We start from the raw sequence: 14,020 nt of genomic DNA, 5'->3' as shown, positions 1-14,020 counted from the left end.
CTTTTAATTGCTTTTAGTGTACTTAAGTGAAATGAATTCCTTTCTTCAACTTTTAAGCGTTTAGGCCAGAAAAGATTTTAAAAACCTGAACTTTTGAACAATAAACAGAAAAGTGTCTAAACATACAACTGACACCTGGTAGTATACAAACTTTACGGAACTAAAATTAGGTACTAGTAGAGAAATTAATAAGGAACCCTGGAGAACAGACACAGGCTGGGACTTTTACAATGGCGAGACCTAAGTGAAGGCTGGGGAGCAATAGTAATGCTCAGGATGCCTTGCTGTGCACAACTGTGCTTCTCAAGTCTCTGAAACTTTTATAAAAGGTAACTCAAACTGAGCCGGCAGGGACAGAGCCATAAAAGCTGGAAGGCTGTGTGACTCTGTGTCTTACCCTTAGAAAGAGCAACCTGTAATGTAAACCAAAGCAACATACAGCCTGAAATAACTTATTTCAGGAATTTTTAAACTATCTGTATCTGTTTTCTGTGAGCGATCAACGACTTCAGAGTATCCTTCACTGCCATAACAAAGTACTTCCTTCCCATAGCTTTGATCAGTAATGAAACCTGGGCACTTTTAAGGGTACTCTTACAGCCAGACTGCTCTGAACAGTGTATTTCAGTCCCCAGGGAAGGAAAACATGTTTGTCAAAAGCACATGTTGGTGAGCACTGCTGCTGGCAGCAGAAATGCTCGCTGTCTGGAGTACATCCAGATCTCAGAACCCACAGGCCACGTTGAAAGCTTCGTTTAGCTCTGAGCACAAAGTCTGCTTGCATTTCTTACAGCCTGCCTCGCTATGTTTGTGCTGTTGGTTGAGAACTACTTACACACAGCATTTTTTGCAAAGGTAATTAATGGAAATATAATCAAAGTAAACCTTTCTTGGTAGGGAAAATACGTGGTACTTACTGACACACACAAAATTAAACGGGCTATATCACAGGAAGACACAGTGGCAAAACACTGCCATCTACCATGGTTATGCTAAATAGCTACATTTGTGAGTCTGGCTTAGAAGTCTTTTAATGCAGTGCCGAAGTTTGCAGAAGCAATGTGAATACAGCATAGCTGCTTACAAGTTCAGGGACAAGATTCTGTTGCTTTTTTCTATTGGGGAAAACATCCTTCCCCGTAAAGTACCAGGGAAGTCATCAGTGCTGAGAAACTAGTCTGCTTGACCCAGGGTGGCAAAATTAGGAGCTAATTTTGCCTGCAACTGCTTTGCTTCTAAACTTAAGGAGCACAAACGCACACGAAGAAGCACAGCTGAGAAATCTGAGTAACATCACTTTCTCTCTCTCTGAGCAATCTGACTGAATTGCCCACTACCACTCTTCTCTGTGACAAAAAGCACCAAAAACTGACTCAGAGTAAACACAGCCATCTCAAGAATGAAGTCAAAATTTGTAAATTGGGCCCCAATGTAAAGAAAATAACACTACAGAATATTTACTCACTTGATTTCTACTGGGTACTCCAGGGTAAATCCCATCTAAATAAAGGACACCAAGGTTGTAAGATGCATCTGGATTCCCCAGTTCTTCAGCAAGTAACCAGTGTTTGGCTGCTTTTCTGTAGTCTCTTTTAAAGTTGTGGTAATACCATCCCAGTCCATTCACTGCTTGTGGCAAGCCCTTAGGGAAGAAGGAGAGCAGTCTCAGATCATGCATCAACTCTGCCTTGGGTCACATTGCAATTTCAACCTGCTGCCCAATTTTGGGTCTTGTCACGAGCTTGCCTGTCTGGACATCTGGCACATACATCCAGTCAAAATTCCCATTGGGATGGAGATATAAAAGATTTGCCTTTTTTCCCCTCCCCACTTCTTTTCCTTATGGCCTCATGTTGACCACAAGAGATTATAAAGTCACTCCCTCAGAGCCTCCCACTGCTCATTAAGGAATGATTCCACCCTGAAACCTAGCTACTTTGTCTTCTTATTCTACAGAGCCTCAGCCATGTCTGCATTCAGACCCGTACTTGGTGACAGGAACAAACTGTGAAAGTTTTTCACTGATTTCCTCTGCGAAGCCTAAACGAGAGAGGTATCCTTGTGTGCATCTGCAGTGGAGCTAAGGGAAGGCGATAAGAAAAAACAGGGAGATAACTGCACTTCCAGACAGGATTAGCAATCAAAAAAAAACCCGCTTCTTTTAAACTCGAACATTTCTGTAAGAATAAATAGGAAGCAATTAACACAGAATTTTCCAGTGTTCTCAAAACATGGCTACGTGGTTTATTTGACTAACCCCACATAGATCTTTTTAATACCGTGCAACACACTGAGTTGCATCGTTAACTCAGTAAGCACAGATTGTAAGGAGAAAATCTTCCTGGGACACAGTTTTTATTTTGGCTGCAGTGAGTCACTGTCTCCTTGTACAAACTCATGTCGTGGATCATATGGTGGCTGTAAGTTTGCCAGCAGTTCAAATTACTCAGCACCAACAGATAGGTTTGGACATGCTATTTTCTCTTATTTGAGAATGGATGTTTAATAGGAATCCTGCCAGAAACAGTGACAAAAGGTAAAAGCTACCTAAAAAAAAGTCTCAGTGCACAAATCCAAGCTATTTGCCTGCTACTGTCTGCCAAAAGCTTCTACACAGCACAGTCTCTTTCTGTGACCTCTGTAGTAAGAACTGTATACTACTGGCACTTAGGAAGGCCCTCTGGAAAAGGATTTATTTTCCTTTCAAATTGGAACAGTGTTGCTTGCTTAGTCATTAAAATCCAAAAGCAGTTCAACTTTTCAATAATTATGGTGTTCTTTTTCTACAGAAAATGTACTTGGGAGAATAAAAACTTAAGTATTTGAGCCTAGCAAAGGTAAGCAAATTGTTGTCTCTAGGCTGTTCCCAGAAATTTGCTCTTCAGATCCCGAGTTAAGGGACATTTGTCATATTGTGAAAGCTATTCTGTTTATTCAAGTCTTTCCCAAACTGTCAAAAGAACAGGTAGTCTCTCGTGTTTCAAAGAGATGACAGACACAGTAGTTTCTTGGTGGTGGTCCATAATGAAGTCCCATGGACATTACCAGAAATTTAACTAGTTCTGGTTTTCTGGAGCAAGGAAGGTAACCAAGATCTAGGTACTTCTTTTTACAAAGCAAGGTAAGAAACAGATCATAGCCTGCGTAACCTGACAGCACTAGATCAACAAAAGGAGCAAGGCTCCTCTTCTCCGTGGTGCCTGTCAATGTTTTCCACAGCCATTAAAAAGTTAGAAGACTTTGGGACATCCTTATCTTCTCCTTGACATAGGAGAGATGTCCAGAGAGAGCAAGTATGGCCTTTTTTACATTCACCAGCATCCACCTACAGAGACTGGCATGTCAGAAACTCAAGCTTGGTGGGCGCTTTCATGAAAAAATATTTTTAGTATGGTCTAAAACAAAATGCTTCGGAACACGAGACAAAAACATACTCTTGGATAAACTACTCACTCCCTAAGTCACTTAACCATCACCAAGTTCAAAAAGACGTAAGGAAAGAAAACTCTTTTTCTTATGTAAGTTTGGCTGATTTTTGAGTGTTCTACTCCCTCAGTTAGGGAAAATAAGTCTTTCGACATTCATGGTGAAAGCAACTGGAAAACCAACTATTTTTTACACAGAATTATTATACGTATTTCATATAAAGCAGAGATCATTAGTATTAGCACCTCTCATAGTAGTTTTGTGACAAAATATAGTATTTTACCTTGGCTGCTGCTTTCTTCATCAATTCTAATGCAAGCTTTGTGTTCTTCTTCACACCTTGGCCCTAGGAAATGGATATATGAAATAATCATTGTTTACAAATGCAGAATACAGGCTAATGAAAATTCACATCATTTAAAATGCATTTTAACATTGATACTGTTATTTACTAGATGCCATTCAGCTTCAAAAAGCTACAATTTAAAATGCAGCTTTGTGCCCATCCTTCATTCACAGCTTTACAAAACCTTAATGATCCAGTCTAGGAAAAATTATTTCACCATATGATCCACGTGATTTTTATGGGTAAATAATATCACACACATTTAATTTTAAGCAGCCAAGGAAAAATTAATAGTATCATGGATTGTTCACAATTTGGTAATGTATAAGAGCTCTCAGCTTGCCTGAAAAAGGATGTCAGAGTGCCTCCAGAGGAAATACACAGATGTTATGCTGATGATGTCCATATAAATAAATTCCAGACACAGGTCAAATAGACTACGGATGCTCAAAATTAACACAAACAAAACTTAAGCAAGCATTTTGCAGAGAACAGCCTTCCAATGTCAAAGGAATGAGATGAACATCTAGCAGATCTGTACTAGTATCTCTAGTTTTTCATATTGTAGACTGTCTTATGGACAACACAGTTTAGCTGATACCGCTTATTTGACTCAGCTGGGGTTGGACCTGAGTTTAGCACCTATTGTCTATTGCTTCTAGTAGGGAAAAAATAACTTCATCGGGGACAATTAACACCTGCTCAAACAAAATCCCGACTTAGAGATCTAATAAAGGGCATTCTAAGACATTATAAGACAGGATCAAACTTTCACCTACAACTCTACATCCAGGCCTTTCCCTGCTACTTGTTCAGATACTTTGAGCTAACAAGCTGCTAGGAATAATTAGGGTCTAGAATTTAGGTGGTGTTTTGATCCTGAACCTGGTCTAGGAACAAACTGACTAAACTCATTTTCACTTGTTCTTTTTAATAGTTTTTTGACATAGCTGGTAAAAATCAACACCAGCTCTATTGAATGGTTTTCAGAGTAAATCCAAAATCACCCACATACACTCTCACAACGCATCACTGTGGATAATTCAGAAACATGGATGTTTCTAAGGAATGATTTTTGAAGTGAACACATGAAACATGACTTACCTTAAACAACACAATGGCATAATCGTATATTAACACTGGATCTTCTGTTTCTGTTGCACCCTTTGCATACCATTCTATTGCTGCTTCAGGATTTTTTGCCACTCCTTGCTGGCCCCAAAACAGCATCTGAGCCAATCGTTGCTAAAAGAAAACAAGGTAAACACCAACATCATAAATATTAGTACTGAGATTGGAATTTCCAGTGGAACCAACTTTTTCAGGCTTAGATGGACTTTAAACATGTGAAGAAACTCGTTATGTGTCCTTAATAGTTTGGAAGCAACTAGAATCAGGAATATTCACGGGATTTCCCAACGACGGAATGTACTGATAACAAACCTCCAGTAGGGTTGGCTTTTATAGACCATGAAAGTCTGGCTTGATGTAAGTGCCGAGGTATGTGATAAAGGCAGTGGTAAATGCATGCAAATGATCCAGTACTACAACACTGCTGCTGATCTGACTGCATCACGTCAAATACAAATCCAGGGAAAATGATCAGACAAGGAGTTTGCTAAGTCTCAGTAACTCTTGCCTTTTACCTTCCTTTGTTGTTATAGCTGTTTACATGGTCACTAGACATTACCTGACAAGAACAAGGGATATAGTTCAAGCTTATAAATAACAAGTAATTCCAGGTTTATAGAGAAAAAGTCTGCTTCACTCTTCTCTGCATCTTTCACAGGTAGTCTACAAATGCACATACATACGTGTGTATAAAATCAAGAAGGAAGAAAAGTATTACTTTATACCTGTGCAGCTGCATTTCCTCTCGTTGCTTCATGCTTTAACCACATAAAGACATCACCATTTTCTTTTGTTTGAGCTTTTAGCAGTTCATCATCCATCAGCCTTATAGTCTCAACAAATGCCTGAAGAGTAGGTGAACAGAATAAAAAATATTACAAAGGATTTCATACACCTGCCCTCCAATGAAAAAGGTGCCTGTTTCCTATTTCTCCTTAAAAATTCAGTGGTCAGTCCTGAGTTTTAAAATTCTCACCGCCTCTTTGCTGGCCAGAATGTTAAGGGACACCCTTACATCAGTTATAGTACAAAATCGTAAGTTCACTCTACATTGGAAGAGTCTGGAGAAATATCAACAGCAGAAGAAAGTCTCAGTTTTAAAAGCACAAAGTGATTTTGTTGACTGAATTTAAAACAAAAGGAATATAATTTTCTTTTTCTTTTTTTTTCTTTTTTATTTTTTTAAGGCTTTTTAGTTTGTACAGAAATCTCTCCCAAAACAAAACAAAACAAAAAAATGGCTGGCAGACAGCTTAATGAAGACATGCCCTACAATGCAGTGTTTGTACCTAGGTGATTCTCTGCTTGTTCTTCAGCAAAGTCTATTGTTTATATAATAACCAGTAATCATTCTTTCAGAATTCTAGTACTGGCCTACCTTGAATAGTCTTTACAGATAAAGCTGTGCTATCTGCTGCTCAGCACCTAGTTCTGAGGTCCTTTTGCCATAACTTTATCTCTTCCCATAGGTATTTAACAGCCAAATCTTTTACATTTGATTATAGAAAAGGTAGAAGTACTGAGAGGATAATTCATATTTCGCTTGAACTTCCTGATGGTTGGCTGCTGAAACACTAGACCAGATGTTTAATAATGATGGCCAGTAATATTAATGATTAAAGATCTGAGTGAGGTATTAATGCCCAGGAGCAAGACTTACACTTTACTGAAAGATATACATGTGGACAATTCTGGGGATTTTCGATTAATTTTGATTTGTTTTCCCCCTTCCTATGAAATGAAGTAATGATACATGTAATTTGGGGGATTTTATAACAATCAGATGTGTTAATAATTGTAAATGAAGACTAAAATATTCTGTTCACATAATTAATATTAACATATGAAAAGTAATTTGCAATGAAAATAAATCCAGATACACTTAGAATTCTTTTACCTGTTCCCCTTTTATAGTGTGCTGATCCAAGGATGTCTTTATTGCAATATTACTGTAATAAGCATACGACAGCTCCAAATCAATTGGATAGTTATTAATGCCTTGGTAATGTTTATAGCCAAGATTCATCACAGCAAGTCTTTCGTTCCCCTGAGCACCAACCAAACTATACAGCAGTCCCTGGCAAAAATCAACAAAAAAACCACGCGTGAATTCACTGCATATCTCATACATTTAGCATTTTTGCGATTTACAGGGAACAGAGAGTTCATAATGGTAGCTGATATACTAGCTATATAATGTAAACACAGTAACAGAATCAAGCATGATCCCAAAGTAGCTGAAATTTCCCTTATATGCAAAGAAAGCTTTGAAAGAGAAGTTAGATTCTCTAATTCCTTTCAAAATATTGCCTTTACACTGCAACTGCTAAGTGTGTGGTGATTTTTAATGCCACTTTAATATAGCGTTAATTATATGCTGATACTTTTTATACTCGTCAGTGACTTATTTCTATTGTTACTGACATCAACTAGAGTTTTAGCACTGAATTCAGTGAAAACAGATGAAGGCTAACAAACAGCATGTAAAAACTTTACCCTAAGGATCTGACAGGACGAGGAGGTTCGGACTTGCGGCTTACAAGATTTTAGCACAAAGCTCCCTCGAGCTACACATTATTTGGTGCTAGAAGTAGTCTAGGTACTGCACATTTGCCAACGTTATTTTCAACAGCACTACAATTTTTCTCCTGCGCTGCAATAAAAACAGCAGTGCCCCATCTGCACTGGGTATTAAATTATTTCCTAAGCTATATGAAGCAGATCCAATAAAGCAACTTGTTAGCCTCCATAATTAGTAATAGGTACACTTTATAATTAGGGTATTAAAAAACGGTTCCTGTCTCAGGTTTCTTGGGTTTGTGAAACACAAGTCAACTTGGTCTCTCAGGATTTCTTTTGATTAGTGTCCAGTAACTACATTAGGCAGATCTGTTATTCTTTACAAGCATTTTACCCTACACTATTATATCATCGTTAAATATCTTTTGGCATTTTCAGTACAGCCCTCTTCCAGTGACAGATACACTTTTCATTTGACCTTGCAATGGACTCCAGAAACATTTCAGTTACTTGTAACCTGCTCAAGAAGTATGGAGTTCACAGTGCGGTTGCTCAGCTGAAGCACAGTCATTTTTTTTCCCCCAAAATATTAAGGTATTTCCCTACTCTACCCAATTTTAGACACCTACAAGCAACCTAGATGGTTTCAGAAGCTGCCACTTTTTTTTTTTTTTTTTTTAAAAACTACTGAATGTAAATTCTTAAAACCAAAGATTTAACTACTAAGACTTTGGATTGCAGTTACCAGGTCTCCACCACAGAAACATTAACTATCTAAACCTTTCTACTGTGGTTACCTTTAATAATTTGATCATATACTCAGTGCCACATTTTTGTACAGAGTACCATGGGACTTCTTTTCTGACTCTGCTATGCAACCTTTTCACTTCAGGAGATTTGCCTGAAGATAGATTTTTTTCATACCCATCTACAAAGGATGACTTGAGTGTTACTCCCTCATCCTATGTCCTCAGCAACTGGGAAAAGAAGCACGTTCTATGCCATTCACCTTACCACCACTTTTAGGTCTTATTAAATCATTCATTTCCCTGCTATAAGGACTTCATTAAGACTTCACTTCCATTGGGTTATTTAGGAGTAACTGTATTAGAGAATGATTTCAGCTGCAGCCTGAAAAGGGAGCTGGAGGCCATCTCACTTTTTTTTTTTTTTTTTTTAAATTTCTACTGATCCTAAATCTATCCCAGTTTTAACTTGCCCTTAAAGGTAATCAATTGCACAGACATAATGAAAAGTATTAAATATACTACCTTTGTACGATCCACAGGCACGCCAAGCCCTGTTTCAAATATAACTGCAAGGAAATAGGAAGCCTTATGGTATCCACAGCAACTGGAATCCACCAACAGAGGGACAGAGGAGCCCATCTTGCTTAGGCCATCAGCACTGGATAAATCTTTTGCAACCTTCTCAAATATCCTCTGGCCAACTTCTAGAACTGCATCACTTTCATCTTCTAACACAAAAACACAACATAGGACAAAGTTAAAATCAGGAGTTAAAATCAGGAATGGATTTCCCTTCTTTGATTTAATACAACAGAGTCAGATTCTGCTGTTTCTCATGCTGAAAGGTATTTTCAATACAGACAACAAGAATTCCTAGGTATTGTTGAATAGGAAAGGCGAATAAAAATCCCAAATCAAAGTAACTAACCACTGAAAACATCTCTCTACTTCCATCTACATAATAAGCCATCCTTTGCAGTACAATACAGAAGCCTTTACAAAGTTAGACGATGTGAAAACAAAAATCCATGAAACATGAACTGAAGTCAAAGCATACCGACTTAAATGACATATATTGTGGAGTTATTTCAGAGCAATAACATATGATTACCATCTGGAGCACTGAAATCCATCTCTTGCAACATTTTGAACAAGGTGTGGTACTTTTCCCTGAGTTCTTTTCCCCACATGAAGGCATCACATCTGGACTTTTCTCCGTATTTGCGAAGCTGCTCTAAGTAATAGTTTTCAGAGTAACCTTGAGAAAACAACATATTTAAGTAAGACATGAAAGCTGACTTGGCTGTTCTGTAAACAAGCCTCCAGTAGAACAAAGATGTTTCAAGGGTACATTAAAAATTCATGGGCAAGATGGACACTTCTATAGCACAAAGCAGTATTGAAAACTGATACAGCTAGCATAAGCTGCTTAAAAATACATAAGATTTATTCTATTCTCTTCCATAATATTGCCACAATGCACGAAATCAAATTCTAATTGGAAACACAAGTTCCTGTTCAGCACACATTTAGACTATGATACTCTTCTTTGATTAAAGTGCTTTGGTATAAGCCTGTCAATTGCTTTATATTAGCTGACTGTGGAAGAGACACTGTCACAAAAACGCACACATTTTGGGGAAAGGGCTTAAAATACCAAGATGACTTTAGAGTAATTTGGTAATGAAACCAAAGACAGGTAATTGAACAGCTTCCATTTAAACTTGGAAACGTTTCTTTGTCCCTTTGTGTACCTGTCTTATTCAAGAAGAAAAATGACAAACATGATTTAAGTTTGGACTCTACTGCACAAAAGCTTCTGCAGGAACAAAACCAGTTTTAGCTACCAGCAACAAGGCTAAACTCTTAAAATTGCCTTTTCTTTTTATTCGTATGACCAAATTTAAATTTACTTTTGATGATCGTTAGCCACAATGTGGTAAAAGGAAAGAAAACAGGTTTCCAAAGATGACATCTTTAAATTAATTTCTCATGGATACTTACAATTTCTTTGTGCTAGCTGGCCTTGCCTTACAATATGTTTGTACTCATAAACTACTTCTTGAATGTCCATACATCTCTCATAGTAACGTTCAATTTGTTCCACTGTTTCTTTGTCATAAAGAGGGTTAGAAATCTAGAAAAAGGCAAATGATGAATAAATGTCATCTACAGCATCTGTTGTTTGTTGCCTATACTTTAGAAGTGTTCTAGGAAATAATAACAAAAGGAAAGATTGTTTACTACTATCAGCTTATCTGGCACATCATGTTAATGTGCCAAGAAACCTGATGCTGGTCACAAAAGACTATGGCTTCAAACAGTCAGCATAACCCAACAGATGAACTTTAAAAAAAAATAAAATAAAATCAATGAAGACTGTGTGCTTACCACCAGCTTTAACAAAATCATAAATTAATCAAATGTGTTCAATATTGTATCGCAGAAAACTCTGGAAAACTAAGCAATACTTCAAGTAAGTCCTTATTTAAATACAGATTTGGGAACATTGCTTTATATACTTGGTTCTAAAAGTCTTATCTTTTAATATTTGAAGAGATAACTAACATTCCTAGACTAGAACATGAACGGATTGTTGTATATTGGTTATATATTTCCAAGTTCTCTTATGCGTCATAGCAAGTTAATCATTTAGTAAGAGCTTCAGTTCAAAAAAAAAAAAAAAAAAGTCCTGTGTTTGTGTGCCTAGAACACTCTTATGATCCCAAATAAATTTCCCTTGGTAAAGTACTGCTGGCTGGCTGCTAATATTTAAACATTCCCAGGTAATGCTGCTGTTTACCTGTTCTGTGTCCAAGACATTGAGCCGATAGTATTTCACGGGTCCAAAGAATGCTTCGATACCATTGACGTATCCACTGCCTCCAACAACAAAATATCCAGCAGTGTCGTCATAGTAGAAGTCTTCCCTGAAACTTGAAAACATGAAAGAGAAATAAGCTGGCTATCAAGAGGTATTATGAAAGAAAGAAAGAAAGAAAGAAAAAAATAAACTTAGAATTTCAGTAACCAACAGCCTTAAATTTATTGCCAGTATCTTTTTCTTTTTCCATCTAAAGAAATTTACTCTAAAAATCCACTCCGTTATTTACTGTGAGGATTTCTGGAATAGATTTAACAAACAACTTGTCTATAAAAATCGTAAAGCAGCAGAATGTTTTATTTTGCTGATCTGTAGGACTCTTCTGGAGTTTTATGCGTCATTAAATAACCTCAAAGATTTCAATTCCATCCCTCCCCTGCACTTCTCTAAAACTGGCCTATCAAAATTTAAGTTATTTGTCTCCAAGAGTTACTGTCTTCGAATTTACAGTCTCTGGTTTGTAAACCACAACAGAGGAAGTTCAACTACGAAGCCTTCAATGCAATTTATTTTTATGCAGTTTCACATACTAAAAAACCTGCTATCTGCCTAAGCAAAGCAGATACACTGGTGAAATCCTATCTGCTTCATGCAATAGCAAAACTTCCCTTGACTTCACTAAGGCCAAGACTTTATTTGAAAGCTGATCCCAATACCACTGATCTTCCCAATCAGTTTTTAGTGGGAGGCTCTGTGATTCTGGGATCAGACTCCAGGACCAGACCATGCAGCACGAGTTCATGGCATTAACCAAATTATACAGATCAGATCATTCTCAGTGTCAGCACAGTAACACATGCTAATTTTGAGAGTACAGATAGTAAAAAACACAAATTTTCAAAATCTGGAATCTCAGTTACAGACTTGTGTTGTCATCCTACCATTTTCCATACCTGAACATACACACACACACTCTCAGCAAAACAGAAAATGTTGCTTACATAAAAGACTGATGATGTTGTCTTCTCAAATTCTTCCCAACACTGCTTACTTCTATCTAAAAGAACACAAAGTATTAGTTGTAGTAGACTAAATATTACACAATATTAAGCCACTTTAACTCGTAGTTCACAAGATTACAGCTGCAGCATGTTGGATCTCCTCTGTGCTACAGAGGATGGTGTCACGTAGCTGATTTATGTCAGGGAAGTGTAGTGGAAACATGGACAGTTGTCTGTGCTGGCCGATCATGAGAAACAAAAATAGCAGAGATGTTGCCTATGACAGCTATTTCATTCCTGTGTTCAGTTATAAGACATTTATACTTTGCTGAAGCTTTTACTCTTCCAAACTGTGAAAGTTTGTTTGCCTGTTATGTAACGAAGAGAAATCTGATCATCTCAAGTAGCTGTAGCCTACAGGTAAAGAATGGCCAAAAAGTTAACATAACAGGCCATGATTTAAAAAAAAGTCTGGGTTCAACTCCCACAGGAGACTTTCAGTGCCAGAATTTCTAGGATGACTGAAAAAAGGATGACAAGATGAGGTTTTCGTAGACATTACTATTTTAAAATAAGTTGTCTAAGGACTCACAAAACAACCTTGCAAAATTTTATCAAGTGCCTAGCTATCCTTATGGATTCATCCACATCTTTCAATGCTCTTAAAATCCCACTTAATTTCTCAATGCTTCAATCTCCCAGCATTCCCTAATTTTTATTTTTATATATATTTTTATATTTATTTATTTATTTATAAGATCACATTGGTCTAAGCATATCTCATCAATGGAAGTGAAATAAGTAATTGAATAAGGAGATTCTTGTGCACGTTTGCAGGATCGTAGCACTTAAAAAATTGCTACAGGAATACCTGTCAATAAGATGTAACTGAACCACGGTTTTATCTGTCCCAAGACCGGCTCTAAGTACTGAAATGTTTTTAAGTTTGGTTCTACTTCCTCTGCCTGCCACAAGAGTGCTCATTAAACTCTTTGCAGCTCTCTTATTTTGTCCAGAAGCGGAAATTAATTAACCACAGGTTTTATCTCATGCCTGAATATACTCACTCTGCTCTCTCATGCAAGAATGCTTTTCCTTAATCTAATTGTACAGGCAATCCTCAAGTTCCCAACAAGGCAAGACTAATATAACCTTTTATCAATATTGACAGTAACTTCTGCATTTGTGCCTCCAAAATTCATACGCTCTTCCACTTCCCATGAGTTTAAATTAGTAACTACAAATTAAACAAGCAGAAGACAGTTCGGAGCACACAAACCCCTTCCTTCACTTCTCCTCTTAACAATATATTTAAAAGCATGTTAATACACATCTCTACCTCATTTTCTTGCAAGCCCATCAGTCACCTCACCATTTACATACTTAAAAAGGTGGGGTACAAAAGGAATAGCAGTAGTTTAGACTGGACATAGCTCTCCCTGCACAGCATTGTTTCAGCTTTATCAGTCACTTACCTCATAACTTAAATCTGCCTCAGCTTTTCTGGCAATTTATTAGTAATTATTTTTACAATTGAGAATTTAATCTATTCAACCATTTTCAAGGAGAAAGAAGCTGAGAAAAACAGACTGATAAGGTTTTTGATTATTTTCACACCCTAATATCTTAATAGCTGGAAGTACAGACAAGGACTTGGGAGTGGAGACTGAATGGTTTTCAGAGCTACTTTTGGAAGGTTCTTATGAAAAACAATTGTGATTTGTCAAAATGTAAATTATGTATTTTATCTACTACAGATAGATACTGCAATATTTTTTGTGTTTTTTAATGGCAGTCAATCCTATGCTGCTCTGTTAAATATACAAAATTTGGAAACTACACATGCTTTCTTTTAGCTATGCTGACAATAACATCTAGACAAGAGGCATGCTACTGTACAAAGAAGCCAGACACTTAAATTTTCATATCAGAATAATAAAAATGCATAAGTCTCCGAGTCCAAAGGCCCTGGGGGCTATTCACACCATGTAACTTATCTAGATAAAGTATCTAACCCAGGAGT

General features: G+C 37.1%; 1 protein-coding gene across 2 annotated transcripts in view; it reads right to left on the bottom strand.

Moving 5' to 3' along the window:
• Nucleotides 1-14,020, bottom strand: part of SEL1L3 (SEL1L family member 3) — a 37,780-nt gene that overhangs the window by 12,406 nt on the left and 11,354 nt on the right. The window contains exons 6-15 of one of the 2 annotated variants that reach the window (XM_084286409.1): nucleotides 11,998-12,053; nucleotides 10,976-11,108; nucleotides 10,177-10,309; nucleotides 9,284-9,430; nucleotides 8,695-8,900; nucleotides 6,801-6,980; nucleotides 5,629-5,748; nucleotides 4,877-5,017; nucleotides 3,710-3,772; nucleotides 1,466-1,642 (exon numbers count right to left, since the gene is read on the bottom strand). In XM_084286409.1, coding sequence (XP_084142535.1) covers nucleotides 1,466-1,642; nucleotides 3,710-3,772; nucleotides 4,877-5,017; nucleotides 5,629-5,748; nucleotides 6,801-6,980; nucleotides 8,695-8,900; nucleotides 9,284-9,430; nucleotides 10,177-10,309; nucleotides 10,976-11,108; nucleotides 11,998-12,053 — 1,356 coding nt within the window. The remainder of the gene's footprint in view (nucleotides 1-1,465; nucleotides 1,643-3,709; nucleotides 3,773-4,876; nucleotides 5,018-5,628; nucleotides 5,749-6,800; nucleotides 6,981-8,694; nucleotides 8,901-9,283; nucleotides 9,431-10,176; nucleotides 10,310-10,975; nucleotides 11,109-11,997; nucleotides 12,054-14,020) is intronic. The other variant, XM_084286410.1, reaches the window with a different exon arrangement.

Source organism: Netta rufina (genome assembly GCF_964035555.1).
Source record: "Netta rufina genome assembly, chromosome: 4".
In the NCBI taxonomy this organism is placed as follows: domain Eukaryota; kingdom Metazoa; phylum Chordata; class Aves; order Anseriformes; family Anatidae; genus Netta; species Netta rufina.
The sequence above is the reverse complement of the archived record's forward strand: the minus strand, read 5'-3'. Positions and strand labels throughout refer to the sequence as shown.